Genomic DNA, 20750 nt, shown 5'->3' on the forward strand with positions numbered 1-20750 from the left:
CAACTCGCTGACATCACACTGACATCACAGAGGATACGGACGGTCACGAGGATACGGAAGGAAGGAAGGAAGGACACTCAAGCGACACGGTTCTTCAGAGTATATGCGACCTACGGTCGCAATAATACATTAGTTGTAGTATACATTAGTTATACATATATTAGTCCCCCCAGGAATCCGTGGAGAAAAAGTCTTGATTCCGCGGGGAACAATCCTGATTCTGCGGACATTAAAAAACAACCCAATATTACCAGTTATCAAGCTAAGAATTATATAGCCAGACCATGTACACATCGTTTTATAATAGTAGTAATGACTACTCCCGCCGCTCTGCTGCAACTCGCGACTGTTATTCCGCGGACGTATGAAAAGTCTGCCAATGGCCGAGAAATCCGCAGGTGGTTGCCAATTCTGCGATAAATTCCGTGATCGTGGAATCGCGGATTCCTGGGGGGACTAATATACATATATAATATAGGTATCATTATCAAACAGAAGTGATCATGATCACGTGATCAAGCAAGTCTGTTGCAAAAAAATCCCTTTCTGTATCTGTTTTACTGAAAGATGAGAAATAGGGTTAGGTTTAGACATAGTTTTACTGAGGTTAAGATTAGGTTAAGGTTAGGTTTAGACATAGTTTTACTGAGGTTAAGATTAGGAATAATTTAAGGTTAGGTTTAGACATAGTTTTACTGAGGTTAAGATTAGGTTAAGGTTAGATTTAGACATAGTTTTACTGAGGTTAAGATTAGGAATAATTTAAGGTTAGGTTTAGACATAGTTTTACTGAGGTTAAGATTAGGTTAAGGTTAGATTTAGACATAGTTTTACTGAGGTTAAGATTAGGAATAATTTAAGGTTAGGTTTAGACATAGTTTTACTGAGGTTAAGATTAGGAATAATTTAAGGTTAGGTTTAGACATAGTTTTACTGAGGTTAAGATTAGGAATAAGGTTGGAAAGAACTAATTTGGGTATCAAATATGCTTTTATTTACAACGCATAATGCAGGGATGTCAAACATCGCAAGATGATTCAATCCGGCCCCCCAGGCTAGAGCATACATTTCTGAGCATTTAGGGAAAAAAAGTAAGTCTCTAGCCCATTCCTGTCAAGAGTTATGATTGTTTTAAGAATTAACCTAACTAATGCCTGTTCACTGCAGGCTAGGTTTCTCCCACCTGGCAGTGATTGAGTTGATTGATTGGAATGTTAAGTGACCAGCTCTCTCTCTCTCTTTGAAGATGACAGCATTGCTAGGAATAGGGTGGTTGGGCTATGAATAATATATGAACATACCTACAATATTCGAACTGTACTCAAAGATTACACAGGTAGACATGGAAATTAATGTTGTTAAAAAAAATAACTTATTTAAAAAATATAATAATAATAAAAATGTAAAAGTTTTATTATTCCGATATTTTCTGAATATGCCATTATTGTTCATTACTTTTATTTTTTTTATTATAAAATACAATAAAAATAATTATTGTCCTGCATCAATAATATTTTTTTAGCCATTTACAAATTATAGCGTACTGGAGACTATCAGGAATTGAATTATTCTATTATCAAATGGTTTATTCTTATTGGCACTTCTTAAAGGAGTAGTTCACCCCCAAAATGCCATGGAGCCAATGTAGACTCATTCCTAAAACAGAAATTTGATTACAATAAATGCATGCCTATTGATTCCGGATGGGGACCCAAATGCATTTGGGTCCCCATCCGGAATCAATGGGGGGAAGTGTACTATTATCACATTTTTGTCTTAGTAATGCGACAAATAAAATAAAAATATATTATTGAACTCAATTCTCCATGGCGTGAGTAATCAAAGAAAAAAAAGTCATTTTGGGGATGAACTACTCCTTTAAACAAATAGCATCTCTCGTACCTAACTGCAACTGTAATACCAATAATGAAAGTAGCTATTTTACTTAATAATGAACACAATTTGTAAAATGATATACTGCTATACTGCTAGCTACAGCAGTGGCTGAGACGACAGTAAGAAAAACAGAGCGAACATGTGCGCGAGTTTGGGGGCACGGTGGCGCAGTCAGTAGTGCTGTCGCCTCACAGCTAGAAGGTCCTGGGTTCTATTCCCGCCGGGGGACACTGTGGGTGCTGGGGGCGTGTTCCCTCCTCCGCGTCTTCAGTGCCCACACCCTAGGTGGGGTTGGCAAAAGGGCCTTTCTGTGTAGAGTTTGCATGTTCTCCCCGTGTCTCCTAGGGTTGATACCCTCACAAAAACATGCAGTAATCCTGGTCTCTATAAAGCCTCCCCCTGGCCAGCCGGGGCGCCTGATGGAGGGGAATGGAACTGGTTGGAATAACGTGTTCCTTCCACGCGTTACGTCCAACCGGGGAAGCTCCCCCTGTCAGGTGATAAGAAGCGGCCTGCTCACTCCTCATGCATTGAAGGAAGCATGAGCTCAGTTCGGGGCCCTCCCCAGGTTGGCAGAGGGAGAGTAGAGCCCAGGATCACAGCTTAGGCAATTGGCACCGGGTGAAAAAATGGGTTACAAAAATCGTGGGATAAAAATTTGAAGAAAAAAAAAAGAAAAAAAAAGAAAAAAAAAAAAACATGTGCGCGAGTGTGCATGCCATCCGATCCGCGACTGGTTCGGCCCTCATCAAGTCGCCTTTCATCCAATGCGGCCCTCAACCCAAGATGAGTTCGACACCCCTGGCATAATGCTACCAGAGCAGACATATAGAAGTCTCCTCCTCATTGGTCCATTAATCCATGCCTGGCTTCTGTCCCTCTCTCTAATTGGTTCTGACAGTTTATTGGCCCCTCCCCTCCCCTCCATTGGAAGGATGATATGATTACATTTTACCTCAATGTGATTGGTCAGGATATGATCCTATTGCATTACAACCATGGGTGTGTGTGTGTGTGTGTGTGTGTGTGCGTGCGTGCGTGTGTGTGTGTGTGAAAGTCCTTTAACAAAATCACAAGGGCATATCGTCACTGTCGGGCAGAAACCTTGTATCTCCAAGTTTCAAATTTGTATGTTCTTTCGCAAAGCAAAGCCCTGCTTCATCACACAAGGCCGTCGCACAAAAGTAGTGAAAACAGCAGATCTACAAGCACACAACGCCTCGCACCTCATTAAAATGATACATACAAAACAAACGGTTTTGGACACACAAGGTTTCCACCCGACAACGACGATATCTGTCTCTGAACGCTGTAAGAAATAATGGACAGTGGTGGAAAAAACAGTGTTGGATTGTAGAATCATTTCAGAAAGCTGTTTAGAGAACTGATAGAAGCCCCTTTTCGACTACAGCCTTAGCACCACACCACACCACACCACTCCACACCGCACCACACCGCTCCGCACCACACCACACCACATAAAAAATATCTACATTTTCCATAACACAAAAGTATCCCTTATTTGTCCGTGGCCAAATAAATATAATTGAGGGGGTCCTTCACATGAAAAGGTTCTAGAACCACTGACATAGTAGTCTCTCAAGAACAGACTAACTGAGCTCCAGTTAAGTGAAAAGGACCTGTTCTTTGACGATGGCTGGCCAGATTGCTGACATAGAAACATAGGGTTTTTCAAGAAATCGTAGAAGGATTCAAAAGACACTTATAGAATCGGGTCAAAATTCAAATTTTCACAATTTTTCAAAAATAGCAGATCTACAAGCTCCGTGCCGCGCTGTGAGCTTGTATATCTGCTATTTTCCAATAGTTAAAGCATACAATAATGATACACAATAATGTGTGCCCGTTCTGAATGGGTTCAAATGTATCGTTACACCCCTATGCGGTACACTTCCCCTTCTTGACGTTCACTCCCTTCATTGGGTGGAATTTCCTCACCCTCAACTTCAGAGTGAATTACACCATCGACGCTCGTCACAGGTCATCAGGTCATCTAGTGCGCTTTCTCAACTATAGTGGAACATATTCAACCGGGGGCGTCAACTGGGTATGGCAGGGGTATGCAGCTGCCATACCCTGGGTCCAGGGGGGAAAATAAAAGTTATTTTTAAATATAAATCCATGAATGTCTCTTTGTCTATCTGTGCTGGTTATTATGTTGTTAAAGTACAGTAAAATAACGACAAACAAGGTAATATAATTATATTCTCCACACTTGTATTCTCCCCATCTTGACAGAATGGTATATTCCCAGGTTCCGCAGGTCAGCTGCACAGGTGCAATGCATTATTGTTAATTGTGGCACCTTTACTAACATGCCAAGTTTAGCTGCACTTGAACAACCGTTCCAGGCTGCCATATCCAGCCCAAGAAACCCTAGAAACGGAGGAAGAAATGTAATGTACTTCTTAAAATAAATGTATCATGCCTGTTGCTAAGGTATGGCAACATGACTGGTGTCTTGCACGCGCGCGAAGAAGACACCAGTCATGTTGCCATACCTTAGCTTTTTCTGAACTGACACCACTGTATTCAACATCATGTAATTAAAGTAAAAGACAGTGTTCACTTTTCCTATATTCTAAATACACAATATGTTGCTTATAGTGATTCTCTTTAACCGGGCTGTGGGGGCATTCGGGTTATCGGTAAAACAATACAGTTGTGCTCGAAATGATTCAACCTCCTCTGACAAATGTTTTCATTAGTGTAACCACTGTTCCTTTGACTTAGAACTTGTCAACTGTGCTCAAAACTGTACTTGTTGGAACATTCAGTGTCTTTGCAATTGTTTTATATCCTTTTCCTTTTTTACAAAGCAATAATCTCTTCTCTGAACTTTTCTGACCATTCCTTTTAGCCATGTTTCTAACTGCTCTAATCACAGTCAACAAGTCAACACACTGCTAGTCAGGCCAGATTGCACATCTGATGCATCTATTTAAGCCCTTGATTAGTCGATTGCAGTTGATTATGTTTTCAGGTGTAATTAAGAGTTGAATAATTGAAAGTGAAAGTGGCGTTGAGCATTGAATTTGGGGAAAAAAGCATAACAAAAGTTACTTTTGTTGAGCTATTTACATTGTTCTTGTATGATTTATTTTGATTTCATTCAGTTGTCAGTTTGTGAATTCAGCCTATAAACCAGATTTGCAGAGGGGGTTGAATAATCTTGAACATAACCGTATATTTATATTTTTTTACACAATAAACCGGCTGTGGGATTTGTCACATTGGATCCACAGTTTGCTGGAGGAGTTTGCAGATCAAAGCTGCTCTGAACAAAACGGATCAAATCATGAATGGAGCTTCAGACTGCTGTCTGTCATCACTCTGAGAGGGGACCATTTCTATTGGGAGCACGTGAGTGTGTGTGTGTGTGTGTGTGTGTGTGTGTGTGTGTGTGTGCATGTGTGCATGTGTGTGTGTGTGTGTGGGAAAGCCCTTCCAAAGTGTTTGTGTTCAAATCCATTCTATATCGGCTGCAACAGTTGATCACATTAATGATGTCACTCTGACAACGAGAGAGAGAGAGAGAGAGAGAGAGAGAGAGAGAGAGAGAGAGAGAGAGAGAGAGAGAGAGAATATGTAATTGTATTGTATTGTATTGTGTACACTTCTGCTTTGGCAATGTAAACGTGTATTTGCTTATGTCAATAAAGCCCTTTGAATTGAATTGAATTATGACTACAATAGAACAATAGAAAGAAAACTAAGAAAATCAACTCGATGGAATCAACAAAGACAGACAGACAGACAGACAGACAGACAGACAGACAGACAGACAGACAGACAGACAGACAGACAGAAGGGGGAGGGGGAGGGGTAATGAGAGGGGGAGGGGAAGAGGAGAGGAATTCTTTCCTAACACTGACCATAGAGGGGGAGGGGGGAGGGGGGGGGGGGTTATGTAAGGGAGCAGAAGCATTTTGGGTTTGTTCAGGGGAGAGAAAGTCCCTCTGTGTGTGTGTGTGTGTGTGTGTGTGTGTGTGTGTGTGTGTGTGTGTGTGTGTGTGTGTGTGTGTGTGTGTGTGTGTGTGTGTGTGTGTGTGTGTGTGTGTGTGTGTGTGCGTGCGTGCGTGCGTGCGTGCGTGTGTGTGTGCGCGCGTGCGTGCGTTTCCAGTGTGTTTAAACAGTGAGGCTCTGCTGTAGCAACTCAACCACAATATGATCACACAAAGAAAGAAATAAACACTCTTCTCCCTCCCCTAAAACACCCTGGACGACGCTCCGCGCGTCCCAGACTCTAAAACACCCTGGACGACGCTCCGCGCGTCCCAGACTCTGCGTGTGTGTGTGTGTGTGTGTGTGTGTGTGTGTGTGTGTGTGTGTGTGTGTGTGTGTGTGTGTGTGTGTGTGTGTGTGTGTGCATTTCCAGTGTGTATATCATCAACAGTGAGCTTGTAGATCTGTTATTTTCACAATGTCTGCCTCTAATATTTGACAATTTGGCCAATGTTTAATTTGTCATTTTAGAGGTAAAAGTCCTTAAATTGTCACTTTAGAAATGTGCAGATACCCTCTATACACTTAAACTTTATGTTGGTTTGTTTACTGTTGAGAGAGAAAACAATGTTTCGCATTAAGTTAATCATCTGGGGACCCCCCAGAATAATGTGGGGACCCCCCAGAATAATGTGGGGACCCCCCTGCTATAGAGGGTAAGCATAAACGGGCACGTCCTGATAAGCCAAACGCCGATAAGCCAAACTCCTTTTTTTTTTAAACCTCCTTTTGTTATGGTGAAATGTGATCTCACCTGCATCGCGTTTCATTTTGTTATGGTGAAATGTGATCTCACCTGCATCGCGTTTCATTTTGTTATGGTGAAATGTGATCTCACCTGCATCGCGTTTCATTCCATTCATGCGTTTATCGTGGGCTTGCCCAGGCCTTATGGCCTGGGCATAAAAATACGGCTTCGTAACTTGCGGCCGGCCCTGGCCCGCTCTTCGCGGGCACTCGCGCCTGCGGCGCTTTCGGGTGCGAAGAGCAGGACCAAGGTCCGCTGGCCTTCACGCCGCTTGCAATGTCGTGGACAATAACTGTGACATATAACCATTGTATTGCTAAAAATAAGGAGGCTACTCTGTTTCGTTAGCGGGATTTCCCCAGCATAAACGCCCGGGATTCAAACCCAGGTCTCCCGCATGGGAGTCCAAAACAACAAGCTGTGTCTTTAAAACTCATGCAGAAGAAGTTTTCCTCTCCAATCAAACCATGCTGTGGTTTGGTGTTCCTTCTACTGGTGGAAGTTTCCCCTATGACTCGCTCTTTCCTCTCCCTCTCTCTCTCTCTCTCTCTCTCTCTCTCTCTCTCTCTCTCTCTCTCTCTCTCTCTCTCTCTCTCTCTCTCTCTCCCTCCCTCTCCGTCCCTCTCCCTCTCCCTCTCTATCTCTCTCTCTCTCTCTCTCCAATCAGTGAGTCACAAGTCAGTCTCGGGGTGGGGGTGGGGTTTCAGGGGGGTGAGTGTGTGTGTGTGTGTGTGTGTGTGGGGGGGGGGAGGGGGAGTCGGGGGGAGTGGTCCCACTGAGTGACGTTCAGACACAGATGACTCAAGTGGTCGTGTCCCCCCCCCCCCCCATACCTCACACTGTTCTGCTAACCCTGACAGGAACGCTTAGCAGATCCCTCAGATTGAACGTATTGTTACAGTTCTACCCCTGGAGAAATGTAACTTAGAAAGTTTCAAGTTACACAGAAAAAGTAACTTGAGTAACTTGAGTTACTATTTTTTCAGTGTTAAATTGAGAATGTACATTTGGTGTACAAAATATAATATCCTACAAAAAAAAAAAGGTTGACATTTTCTTTAGTAAACATCTGTGTTGCTAAAATAACGTTAAAAAAAGAAGAACATTATGATCTGTTGAGGACAATCTCAACAAAACTGTACAATTATAACTTTGCTTGTAACTTCTTGTAACTTGAGCCAAAAATGACCCAAAAGGTATCTCAGTTACTTGACGAGTTACAGAAATATGAATGTAACTCAGTTACCAGCAAGTTACAGCAAAATGTAACTTAGTTACGTAACTCAGTTACATGTAACTTTAACTTCCCCCACACTGGGTTAGGGTTGTGTCTCCTTGATACGTATCGTTGTTGTCGGGTGAAAACCTTGTACGTCCAAAACCGTTCGTTTTGCATTCATCATTTAAAAAAAAGGATTCAAACTAGTGAAAACAGCCGATCTACAAGCACACAACGCCGCGAGGCGTTGTGTGCTTGTAGATCTGCTGTTTCCACTAATGTTGTGCGACGGCCTTGTCTGATGAAGCAGGGCTTTGCTTTGCGAAAGAACGTACACGTTTGAAACTTGGAGATACGAGGTTTCCACCCGACAACAACGATATGTTGTTCTATTTTACTACAACAATGTGCTGATGAGAAACTCAACTAAACTAGTTTTACTGAGGCCAGGTTTAGGGTTTAGGGTTTAGGTTTAGGTTTAGGGCCACAGCAGAAGGACTTTATCTTGTAAAGAAGTATTTTTAGTCCCAAAACGTCTGACACGACTGGTCTGGTGGGTGGTCCTTTAAAAAGACCCCCCCCCCCCCCCCCCCCGTCTGTCTGTCTGTCTGTCTGTCTGTCTGTCTGTCTGTCTGCCTGCCTGTCTGTCTAAAGCCACAGACCTTGACACAGAGTCACAATGTTTGTGAACCGTATCTGTGTGTGTGTGTGTGTGTGTGTGTGTGTGCGTGCGTGCGTGCATGCGTGCGTGTGTGCTTGTCATTAAAAGGAGTAAACATTTATTCAACTCGACACACAGTGTAAACACCAGAGAAGCTCTCATAACAACGTCACTGTCACATGTTCACACTTAGCTTATCTTAATGTTCACAGTTACCTTAACTCCACACAACGCTACAACGTAAAGTTGATCTCATCCACTAAAACTATGGCGTTATTTATACTTTTATTTGTCAATATGTCATGTTGTGTATTTATTTATACCACTGTCAATATGTCATGTTGTGTATTTATTATTTATACCACTGTCAATATGTCATGTTGTGTATTTATTATTTATACCACTGTCAATATGTCATGTTGTGTATTTATTATTTATACCACTGTCAATATGTCATGTTGTGTATTTATTATTTATACCACTGTCAATATGTCATGTTGTGTATTTATTATTTATACCACTGTCAATATGTCATCTTGTGTATTTATTATTTATACCACTGTCAATATGTCATGTTGTGTATTTATTATTTATACCACTGTCAATATGTCATGTTGTGTATTTATTTATACCACTGTCAATATGTCATGTTGTGTATTTATTATTTATACCACTGTCAATATGTCATGTTGTGTATTTATTTATACCACTGTCAATATGTCATGTTGTGTATTTATTTATACCACTGTCAATATGTCATGTTGTGTATTTCCCAAACTTACAGTATGCTATATCAGATGAGTCACCTTCCACATGAGACTAACTGGACAGCAGCTGGGATACGAACAGCTGGGATACGAACAGCTGGGATATGAACAGCTGGGATACGAACAGCTGGGATACGAACAGCTGGGATATGAACAGCTGGGATATGAACAGCTGTGATATGAACAGCTGGGATACGAACAGCTGTGATATGAACAGCTGTGATATGAACAGCTGGGATATGAACAGCTGGGATATGAACAGCTGTGATATGAACAGCTGTGATATGAACAGCTGTGATATGAACAGCTGGGATACGAACAGCTGTGATATGAACAGCTGTGATATGAACAGCTGTGATATGAACAGCTGTGATATGAACAGCTGTGATATGAACAGCTGTGATATGAACAGCTGTGATATGAACAGCTGGGATATGAACAGCTGTGATATGAACAGCTGTGATATGAACAGCTGGGATATGAACAGCTGGGATACGAACAGCTGGGATACGAACAGCTGGGATATGAACAGCTGTGATATGAACAGCTGTGATATGAACAGCTGTGATATGAACAGCTGGGATACGAACAGCTGTGATATGAACAGCTGTGATATGAACAGCTGTGATATGAACAGCTGGGATATGAACAGCTGTGATATGAACAGCTGTGATATGAACAGCTGGGATATGAACAGCTGGGATACGAACAGCTGGGATACGAACAGCTGGGATATGAACAGCTGTGATATGAACAGCTGGGATACGAACAGCTGTGATATGAACAGCTGGGATACGAACAGCTGGGATACGAACAGCTGGGATATGAACAGCTGGGATATGAACAGCTGTGATATGAACAGCTGTGATATGAACAGCTGTGATATGAACAGCTGTGATATGAACAGTTGGGATACGAACAGCTGGGATATGAACAGCTGTGATATGAACAGCTGTGATATGAACAGCTGTGATATGAACAGTTGGGATACGAACAGCTGGGATATGAACAGCTGGGATATGAACAGCTGGGATATGAACAGCTGGGATATGAACAGCTGGGATACGAACAGCTGGGATATGAACAGCTGGGATACGAACAGCTGGGATATGAACAGCTGGGATATGAACAGCTGGGATACGAACAGCTGGGATACGAACAGCTGGGATACGAACAGCTGGGATATGAACAGCTGGGATACGAACAGCTGGGATATGAACAGCTGGGATATGAACAGCTGTGATATGAACAGCTGGGATATGAACAGCTGTGATATGAACAGCTGTGATATGAACAGCTGGGATATGAACAGCTGGGATATGAACAGCTGGGATACGAACAGCTGGGATATGAACAGCTGTGATATGAACAGCTGGGATATGAACAGCTGTGATATGAACAGCTGGGATACGAACAGCTGGGATATGAACAGCTGGGATACGAACAGCTGGGATATGAACAGCTGGGATACGAACAGCTGGGATATGAACAGCTGGGATACGAACAGCTGGGATATGAACAGCTGTGATATGAACAGCTGGGATACGAACAGCTGGGATATGAACAGCTGGGATATGAACAGCTGGGATATGAACAGCTGGGATATGAACAGCTGTGATATGAACAGCTGCCAAACGCTGACTGCTCCTACGTCACAACAGAACTTATCTTTAGACACTGTTTAGTAGCTTCAGCTATCTTCAGCTTCAGATAGTCTTGTAATACTGTCTCCTATAAGAGGTGACTGGTCTGGGAGAACAATCTGCCACAACACACCTTTTCACTGACAAAAACTAAACTAAAACTAAGCCATGATGATTAAAACTATGACTAAATACACTGAACACTGTCAACAAGTACAAACTGGACTAAAATGTCAGGGAGGGACTAGTGGAGAAGAGATCCAGTAGAACTAAGACTAGAGGAGAAGAGATCCAGTAGAACTAAGACTAGTGGAGAAGAGATCCAGTAGAACTAAGACTAGTGGAGAAGAGATCCAGTAGAACTAAGACTAGAGGAGAAGAGATCCAGTAGAACTAAGACTAGTGGAGAAGAGATCCAGTAGAACTAAGACTAGTGGAGAAGAGATCCAGTAGAACTAAGACTAGTGGAGAAGAGATCCAGTAGAACTAAGACTAGAGGAGAAGAGATCCAGTAGAACTAAGACTAGTGGAGAAGAGATCCAGTAGAACTAAGACTAGTGGAGAAGAGATCCAGTAGAACTAAGACTAGTGGAGAAGAGATCCAGTAGAACTAAGACTAGTGGAGAAGAGATCCAGTAGAACTAAGACTAGTGGAGAAGAGATCCAGTAGAACTAAGACTAGTGGAGAAGAGATCCAGTAGAACTAAGACTAGCGGAGAAGAGATCCAGTAGAACTAAGACTAGCGGAGAAGAGATCCAGTAGCACTAAGACTAGTGGAGAAGAGATCCAGTAGAACTAAGACTAGAAGAGATCCAGTAGAACTAAGACTAGTGGAGAAGAGATCCAGTAGAACTAAGACTAGCGGAGAAGAGATCCAGTAGAACTAAGTCTAGAAGAGATCCAGTAGAACTAAGACTAGTGGAGAAGAGATCCAGTAGAACTAAGACTAGAAGAGATCCAGTAGAACTAAGACTAGTGGAGAAGAGATCCAGTAGAACTAAGACTAGCGGAGAAGAGATCCAGTAGAACTAAGACTAGAGGAGAAGAGATCCAGTAGAACTAAGACTAGAGGAGAAGAGATCCAGTAGAACTAAGACTAGAGGAGAAGAGATCCAGTAGAACTAAGACTAGAGGAGAAGAGATCCAGTAGAACTAAGACTAGTGGAGAAGAGATCCAGTAGAACTAAGACTAGTGGAGAAGAGATCCAGTAGAACTAAGACTAGAAGAGATCCGGTAGAACTAAGACTAGTGGAGAAGAGATCCAGTAGAACTAAGACTAGTGGAGAAGGGATCCAGTAGAACTAAGACTAGAGGAGAAGAGATCCAGTAGAACTAAGACTAGTGGAGAAGAGATCTAGTAGAACTAAGACTAGTGGAGAAGAGATCCAGTAGAACTAAGACTAGTGGAGAAGGGATCCAGTTTGGTTGCGCTAAGGTGTTGAGCTCTGAAAATAACAGATCTACAATTTCACAACGCCTCGTGACAGGGACATGCTGGGCCCCTGATTCAGCCCGGGAAAAATAGTTGGAAAAAAAACAACTTGATGACATCACACATTGTACTTTACAATACAAGCCCAAAAATCAATCCTCCAGTTCTAGGCAACACAGAAGAGGGGGAACTTTTTTTTGTTCCACACAACTCCTCTAAGGTATATTAATGACACAGTTCAATATTGAAAATGGGTGGTCTTCCCCTTTAAAGTAAAAAAACAAACACATCCCAGCACACATTCCAGTGCATTGTGTAGGCCATGTGCGCTATAAATGTGCACATTCCAGTGCATTGTCCGCGCACATTCCTTTTCCTGACCCCCACCCTGGTTCTCTGCTCCAGGGGGTCCCCAGGGGGTCCCCAGGGGGTCCCCAGGAAAACCAAGAACACTTTAGCCATGTAACTACATGCGAGGTGTAGCGAGGCAAAATTAAAAGGATATTCCACTTTCCAAAAAAAAAAACTTTTGGTAATTTTATGGTCTAATCAGGCTTTTATGAACACCCTGAACAGTTTTTAATTTGCTTGATTAAATATTTAGATATTTGATGTAAATGTTACCAGGCCCTCCAGGCCCAGGGCCTCTCCCCACACACACCCATTGTAACTTCAAACTTCATTTTAACCAAGATAAATTCATTAAAAACACCCATTATTTTTGCTGGTGACTCATACTGCCCTCCTAATACGTGAAAACAAACAACCTGAGCTTTTGTAGATCTGCAGTTTTACTTCTAGGGTTTAAATGTTGTTTGTCCGTTTTTTAAGCAGAAATAAAAATGAATACGTAATAAAGAAACTCTGTTGTGAAACGAATTCCAGGAATAATGACACAAGCTTTTACTGTAACTGTTACACACACACACACACACACGCACACACGCACTTACAGTAAGAACTTCCTACCCCACATACCACCTGTCACTATTTTTAACTGCACAGCTGTCTCACACACACACACACACACACACGTGCGAGGCTCACACACCCCCACACACATACACCCAAGCAGGAACACACACACACACACACAGACAAGCGCAAACGTGCATGCACGCACGCACGCACGCGCACGCACACACACACACACACACACACACACAGACACAGACACAGACACAGACACGCGCACACACACACACACACACACACACACACACACACACACACACACACACAGAGAGACACAGACACGCACGCACACGCACACGCGCACACACACACACACACACACACACACACACACACACACACACACACACACACACACACACACACACACACACACACACAGAGACACAGACACGCACTCACACGCACACGCACACACACACACACACACACGCACACACACACACAGACACACACACACACACACACACCCAGGGGTCAGAGGTCAGGGGTGGTCCAGGTTTAGAAGGCTGGAGGTCAAAGGTCAAGGCATGGTGAAGTCATTACATCTTTAACCAGGTCAAAGTTCAGGGGTCACCGCATGGTTTCACTTCCTGTCCCCCCCCCCACCCCCCCCTTTAAACCAGTGGTTCTCAACCTGTGGGTCGGGACCCCCAGGTAGGTCTCCAAATTATTTTGGGGGGTCCCCAGATGATTAACTTAATGTGAAACATTGTTTTCTCTGTATAGAAGGTCGCATTTACCCTGGAGAACCTTGTCGCTTGAGTGACCTTCTGTAATCTTTCCGTACAGGAAGTGATGTCATTGTGATGTCAGCGAGTTGTGACATCACTTCCTGTACGGGGCGGCTACACAAGACTAAGAAAGACAAAAAAAAAGAGAAGGATACACAAGACTAAGAAAGACAAAAAAAGAGAAGAATAAAAAAGAAAAAAAGGAGGAGGAGGATAAAGATACCAAAAGGAGAGAGAAGAAAGGGTGGATGAGGTACAATGTGCAGTCGGTAGTCTCAGAAAAGAACATTTAACAAGGAGGTGGCAACGGGCGGCCAGATAAAGTTATTAGGCCTGGATCCGACTTTAAGTCGACGCACAGGATTCCAGAAGTGTAGTGCTTATTCGCTCTTGTATCAAACCGTTACTCGAAACGTTCTTAGAATTTAACATATTTTCTAAAGTAAATATGGGGGCGGCTGTGTTAAGAACGTTTCGTTGTCAAGCTCAACGTTGGGCATTTGGACCTATACATGGAGAAATGGAGAAAACCTGTTTGGCCTAAACATGGCGATGTGGAGAACACTATATATGGAGATAGTCTAGTCCAATATGTCATATGGGACTACCGTCATAGACAGTAGCCATTGTTAGGCCGGAGTCAATGGCTGTCTGTCTGTACAGGAAGTGATGTCACATGACATACTTTTTATGCCCATATATGAGTCATTCTGTACCACATCTCCATGCTTAGGCAAACTCCACACAGAAAGGCCCTATCGCCAACCCCACCAAGGGTGTGGGCGATAGGGCCTTTCTGTGTGGAGTTTGCATGTTCTCCCCGTGTCTCCTAGGGTTGATACCCTCACAAAAACATGAACAAACTCCCCCCAGAATGACAACAACTAGAATCGTCAGAGAAACGCTGTGGTTGGCCAGCCCTTCAGGGCGAGGTCGCATGTCACCCTGAGGTCGCATGTCACCCTCAGGTGTCTTACTAGTAGAGGTGATACCAGTGCCATGTGACAGTGTGGTCACCCTGCCAGCTGCAGAGAGACTGACACAAAGACAACACATGTCTCGCCTCCAGAACAGAATGTTTCTCTCTCTTTAAAAAAGCTTCACAACGTCCTGACGTTGACCTTCTGATGCTCCGTCCAAACCTTCTGAACCGAGCTTCAAGACCTCATTGAAAACATTCAGGCCTAGAATTATTGAACGCTTTAACCAGTGAAAAATAGCAGATATACAAGCTCACAGCGCGGCACCGAGTGCCGCGCTGCAAGCTTGTAGATCTGCTATTTAATAACGTTTGTAACTCAAATTTTGCCTCTGGGGGGGTCCCTGGAACTAAATATTTTGAGATGGGGGTCCGTGGCCAAATACATATCATTTTGGGGGTCCTTCACATGAAAAGGTTTGAGAACCACTGACATAGTAGTCTCTCAAGAACAGACTAACTGAGCTCCAGTTGAGTGAAAAGGACCTTTTCTTTGACGATGGCTGGCCAGATTGCTGACATAGAAACGATAGAAGTGAAGTGATTTAGGGCGGAGTTGTCCTTTAAAACATATATAGTGAATAGAGAAATTGTCCATCAAGGTGTCATCAATTGATAGGCAAAATTGTATGAATATATTCCAAACTATGTAAACTCTACAGATGTTTTAGTGAGAGTAGTGCTGTAATGTTAGTAATGTTGTAAAATGATAAAAACGAGTAACAATAAGTTGTAATGATACTGTCTGTAATATGAGTAATGTATGGATGAAAAGTACAATGGCAGCTGATTACTATGCTGTAGGACCACTGTAACAATAATCAACAAAGACATTGTAGTTTGTTTTGGTCTCTATTGATTTACGGACATTTATTGACAGCTGTTCAGAGGTCAACACCTTTTGGGGTTCAAGAGGTTAACAATGTTCTGCTGTTAAATCCCATTTGCTGCTCCAGACATGAAAGGGTTAAATGTCCAGCGTGCCGGCCAACTGCTCCGTCCGCGGCCAGTCTCTTATTTTGAAGGCCGGAAGTAGATCGAGCTCACAATTCCTACTTGACGATATTTACGATTCACCCGGAAGTAGTTCTGGTCCAGATGGAAACAGGGGTGGAAGATGGATCCCTTTATACTTTTGCTATTTTAGCGAGAATCCAATGCCATCCTTGGCATCAAAAGTGTTTTTTTATGATAAAGATGAGAAAGACCGTTGGCTTCCATGTTAACGGATCACTATAGTGTGCACGTGGATGCGCGATGATGATGATGATGAATCGGCGAGTCCACCCGTGCCAGCACTTTTCAACGGACGGTAAGTAGCCATTGACAGCTTTACTACAGTATATTTGGCGTGACATCGCGGGATCGGCACTCTGGGTACCTTTAAATATTTCGCGAGATATCGCGGGATCGGCTTCAGATGAGTTAACTGGCTGCTCTTTCGTATTATCTGATTGGTCATTGTTTATGGCCAATCAGTACGAGGCATCCTTGTACTTCTGTTCATGTGGACACAAATAAACATATTGTCTCTGTCGGGTGAAAACCTTGTATGTCCAAAACCGTTCGTTTTGCATTTATCATTTTAAAAATGTTTTAAACTAGTGAAAACAGCCGATCTACAAGCACACAACGCCTCGCACCGCGAGGCGTTGTGTGCTTGTAGATCTGCTGTTTTCACTACTTTTGTGCAACAGCCTTGTATGATGAAGCAGGGCTTTGCTTTACCAAAAGACGTACACATTTGAAACTTGGAGATACAAGGTTTCTGCCCGACAGTGACGATATTTTAGTGATTATGTTGCGAGGAAAACGTTGAGATAACAGCCATTTTGGTTAGAACTGACTGAAAACAACTTTGTACTTCAAGTTTAAAATTATACTAAATATTTTTTTTTTCAAGTGTCCAAATAAATTCCAAATATTATCAAATGATCTCGCGGCACAGTTTACAGTTTAGGCATTTAGCAGACGCTTTTAATCCAAAGCGACTTACAATAAGCAGATAAAACATCACAATAATAAACAAGATAATATGTCGGTACATTAACAGCAATATAACAATGTACATGGATATCTATCTAGAGAAAACACAATATAATCAAAGTTCTAAAAAAAAACTAAAAAAAAACAAATGCTAACTAGCTTCATGTATGGTCATTGAGTGTTTCAGTAGTGCTATGGGTTTAACTAGCTTCATGTATGGTCATTGAGTGTTTCAGTAGTGCTATGGGTTTAACTAGCTTCATGTATGGTCATTGAGTGTTTCAGTAGTGCTATGGGTTTAACTAGCATCATGTATGGTCATTGAGTGTTTCAGTAGTGCTATGAGTTTAACTAGCTTCATGTATGGTCAGTGAGTGTTTCAGTAGTGCTAAGGGTTTAACTAGCTTCATGTATGGTCATTGAGTGTTTCAGTAGTGCTAAGGGTTTAACTAGCTTCATGTATGGTCATTGAGTGTTTCAGTAGTGCTAAGGGTTTAACTAGCTTCATGTATGGTCATTGAGTGTTTCAGTAGTGCTAAGGGTTTAACTAGCTTCATGTATGGTCATTGAGTGTTTCAGTAGTGCTATGGGTTTAACTAGCTTCCTGTATGGTCATTGAGTGTTTCAGTAGTGCTAAGGGTTTAACTAGCTTCATGTATGGTCATTGAGTGTTTCAGTAGTGCTAAGGGTTTAACTAGCTTCATGTATGGTCATTGAGTGTTTCAGTAGTGCTATGGGTTTAGGTGGAGTCTGAAAAGGTGAGTCTTCAGTCCACGGCGAAAGGTAGCGAGTGAGTCCGTTGTTCTAAGTGAAGCTAGCGAGTGAGTCCGTTGTTCTAAGTGCGACAGGGAGTTTATGCCACAGCTTGGGAGCCAGGAGGCACCCCTGGACTGCCGTCGCGGCACCCCAGGGTGCCCCGTCACCCCAGGGTGCCCCGTCACCCACTTTGAAAAGCCCTGGTCTATTAGAGTAAAGTAATAGAGTATTTGTACTCACTGATGAGGAAGGTACTGGGAGCCTTGTTTCCGTCGATCTCCAAGTCCAGCAGGTTGGTGGTCTGAGGGTCATGACGCAACCATAGAGCCACGCCCAGAATCACCCCCCCTGCAAGCTACACACACACACACACACACACACACACACACATAGAGACACACACACACGCACACAAAGACAGGAAGTTAGTTTATGTACAGTACACCATTAAGACTCCCAAATCGGGAGATAAGCGACCGTCAGGTCGCAGCGTGATTTTAGGGCAAAATGTGTAGGAGCAGTGTCCAAAAAATTTGTTTGAAAAAATCGGCCTGATGGTGGCGCTATATGGGACAGATCCATGTTGATGAGATGAGTGTAGACATACTGTGTACCGATTTGCCTGATTTTAGGGCAAAACATTTTGCAGCAGTGTCCAAAAATGTGTTTTGCAAGAATCGGCCTCATGGTGGCGCTAGAAGAGGGCCATGTGAGAATTGATTGGAGGTTTGAGGTTGTGGTTTGGCAGCCAAGGAGTGTGTGTGCAAAGTTTGGCATGGATCGGGGCAACGGTTGCAGAGCTATGAGCAGGGCAAAAGTGTGACGTGTGACAGACTGACAGACGGACAGCTGGTCGAGGTTTTGATAGTAACTGCGACCTGATGGTCGCAGTTATACTGCAGTCAGGGACGCCCAATGGGTGGGGCCAAAGAGGCCTCGCATCACACGGCGTTGTGAGCTTGTAGATCTGCTATTTTCACTATTTCTGCCTCTAATATTTGACAATTTGGCCGATGTTTAATTTGTCATTTTAGAGGTATTAAAAAGTCCTTAAATTGTCACTTTATAAATGTGCAGATACCCTCTATACACTTAAACTTTATGTTGGTTTGTTTACTGTTGAGAGAGAAAGCAATGTTGTACGCAGTGTTGTTTTTGACAGCAAATTTTGATTTCGTTTTTTTGAATAAAATGTTATTTAGTTTTAGTCATAATTTAGTCCCCTGAAAAGTTTTAGTTTTAGTCTAATTTTAGTCGACTAAATAACATACGATTCTTAGCAACTAAATCTTCAGTTGATTTAGTCAACTAAAATGTATTTTGGCAGGCCTTGATGGCATCGTAATGACTGGTTTTACACTTGGTTGTGTGCTGAAAATAGCAGATCTACAAGCTCACAACTTGTGAGCTTGTAGATCTGCCATTTTCAACACGCAACACCTGAGAGCAACCAAACATAAAATGACTCTCTTCTCCGCCAGTCCCTCCCTAACGTTTTAGTCTAGTTTTTTATTTTGTTTACGAAATTGTCAATATTTAGTCTTAGTTTTAGTCATCACAGCTTAGTTTTTATTTCATTTTTATTTAGTTTTCGTCAGTGAAAAAAACACAGTCGACAAACATTTTTCCTCATAGTTTTAGTCGACGAAATCAACACTGCTTGCACCTTAAGCTAATCATCTGGGGGGACCACCCACAAAAGTCATTTGGGGGACCCCCACCAAAAGTCATTTGGGGGACCCCCTGGGGGCTTTCCACCATACCACACACGGCCGAGACACATTTCAGACGTGTAATAAAAACAAAGCGAGACGGCTTTTTTTTTTACTTCACTGAATAAAGGAGGAGGATTATGTTGTTCAAACCACAGTGGAAAAGAAACTGACTTCTCTTTAAAAGAAAAACCATGTGAGGGTTTTAGACCCCCCACCCCCACCCCTCCCCCCTCCATTCCAGTGCTCAGCACAGCCGTTGCTATAGCAACCATGTCACCCCCCCCTCCTCCCCCCTCCATTCCACTGCTCAGCACAGCCGTTGCTATAGCAACCATGTCAACACAGAGGGGCTGCCAAAGGGTGGGGCTCTCTGAGTGTCTGGAAATACACACTCAGGAACGCACACACACACACACACACACACACACACACACACACGCACACAGCGAGAGGCAAGCCCTCTATGATTGTGAGTGTGCGCGTGTGTGTGTGTGTGTGTGTGTGTGTGTGTGTGTGTGTGTGTGTGTGTGTGTGTGTGTGTGTGTGTGTGTGTGTGTGTGTCAGTGGACAAGCAGAAAACCAGACGGTATTTTTAGGACGTTTCATGTCTTCCTGAACTGACGTGTTCTCGTCGTTTTCAGCAAAGATGTTTAATATAGGGCAGGGTTCCCCAATAGGCGGCCCGCGGGCCATTTGCGGCCCACGGGGGGCTACTGTCAGGCCCCCACCAACCCCAGTAATAATGGTTGGTATAAGAGCAGCAACAAAACTAGTATATCGTCGTTGTCGGCTGGAAAAACCTGTATCTCAAAATGTGTACGTTCTTTCGTAAAGTAAAGCCCTGCTTCATCATACAAGGCCGTCGCACAAAAGTAGTGAAAACAGCAGATCTACAAGCACACAACGCCTCACGGTGCGAGGCGTTGTGTGCTTGTAGATCGGCTGTTTTCACTAGTTTAAGTCATGTTTGAAATGATAAAAGCAAAACGAACGGTTTTGGACATACAAGATTTTCATGCGACAACGACGATATCCGAACTGTCGCTGGAGTAGCGGGAACGCCACCGTCGCCCCCTGCAATGTTGTGGCCCTCGGCTTGGTACCCTAGACATGATTCAATGTTGTGGCCCTCGGCTTGGTACCCTAGACATGATTCAATGTTGTGGCCCTCGGCTTGGTACCCTAGACATGATTCAATGTTGTGGCCCTCG

The 20750-nt window shown here is 43.1% G+C and overlaps 1 protein-coding gene across 1 annotated transcript in view; it reads right to left on the minus strand.

The window, feature by feature from the left end:
- Positions 1-20750, minus strand: part of LOC308289114 (CD81 protein-like) — a 104477-nt gene that overhangs the window by 28224 nt on the left and 55503 nt on the right. Inside the window, exon 2 of the mRNA XM_080730690.1 lies at positions 18065-18179. Within this exon, the coding sequence (XP_080586816.1) occupies positions 18065-18179 (115 nt within the window). The remainder of the gene's footprint in view (positions 1-18064; positions 18180-20750) is intronic.

The sequence above is a fragment of the Nannobrachium achirus genome (assembly GCF_963921795.1).
Source record: "Nannobrachium achirus genome assembly, chromosome: 7".
NCBI classification, from domain to species: domain Eukaryota; kingdom Metazoa; phylum Chordata; class Actinopteri; order Myctophiformes; family Myctophidae; genus Nannobrachium; species Nannobrachium achirus.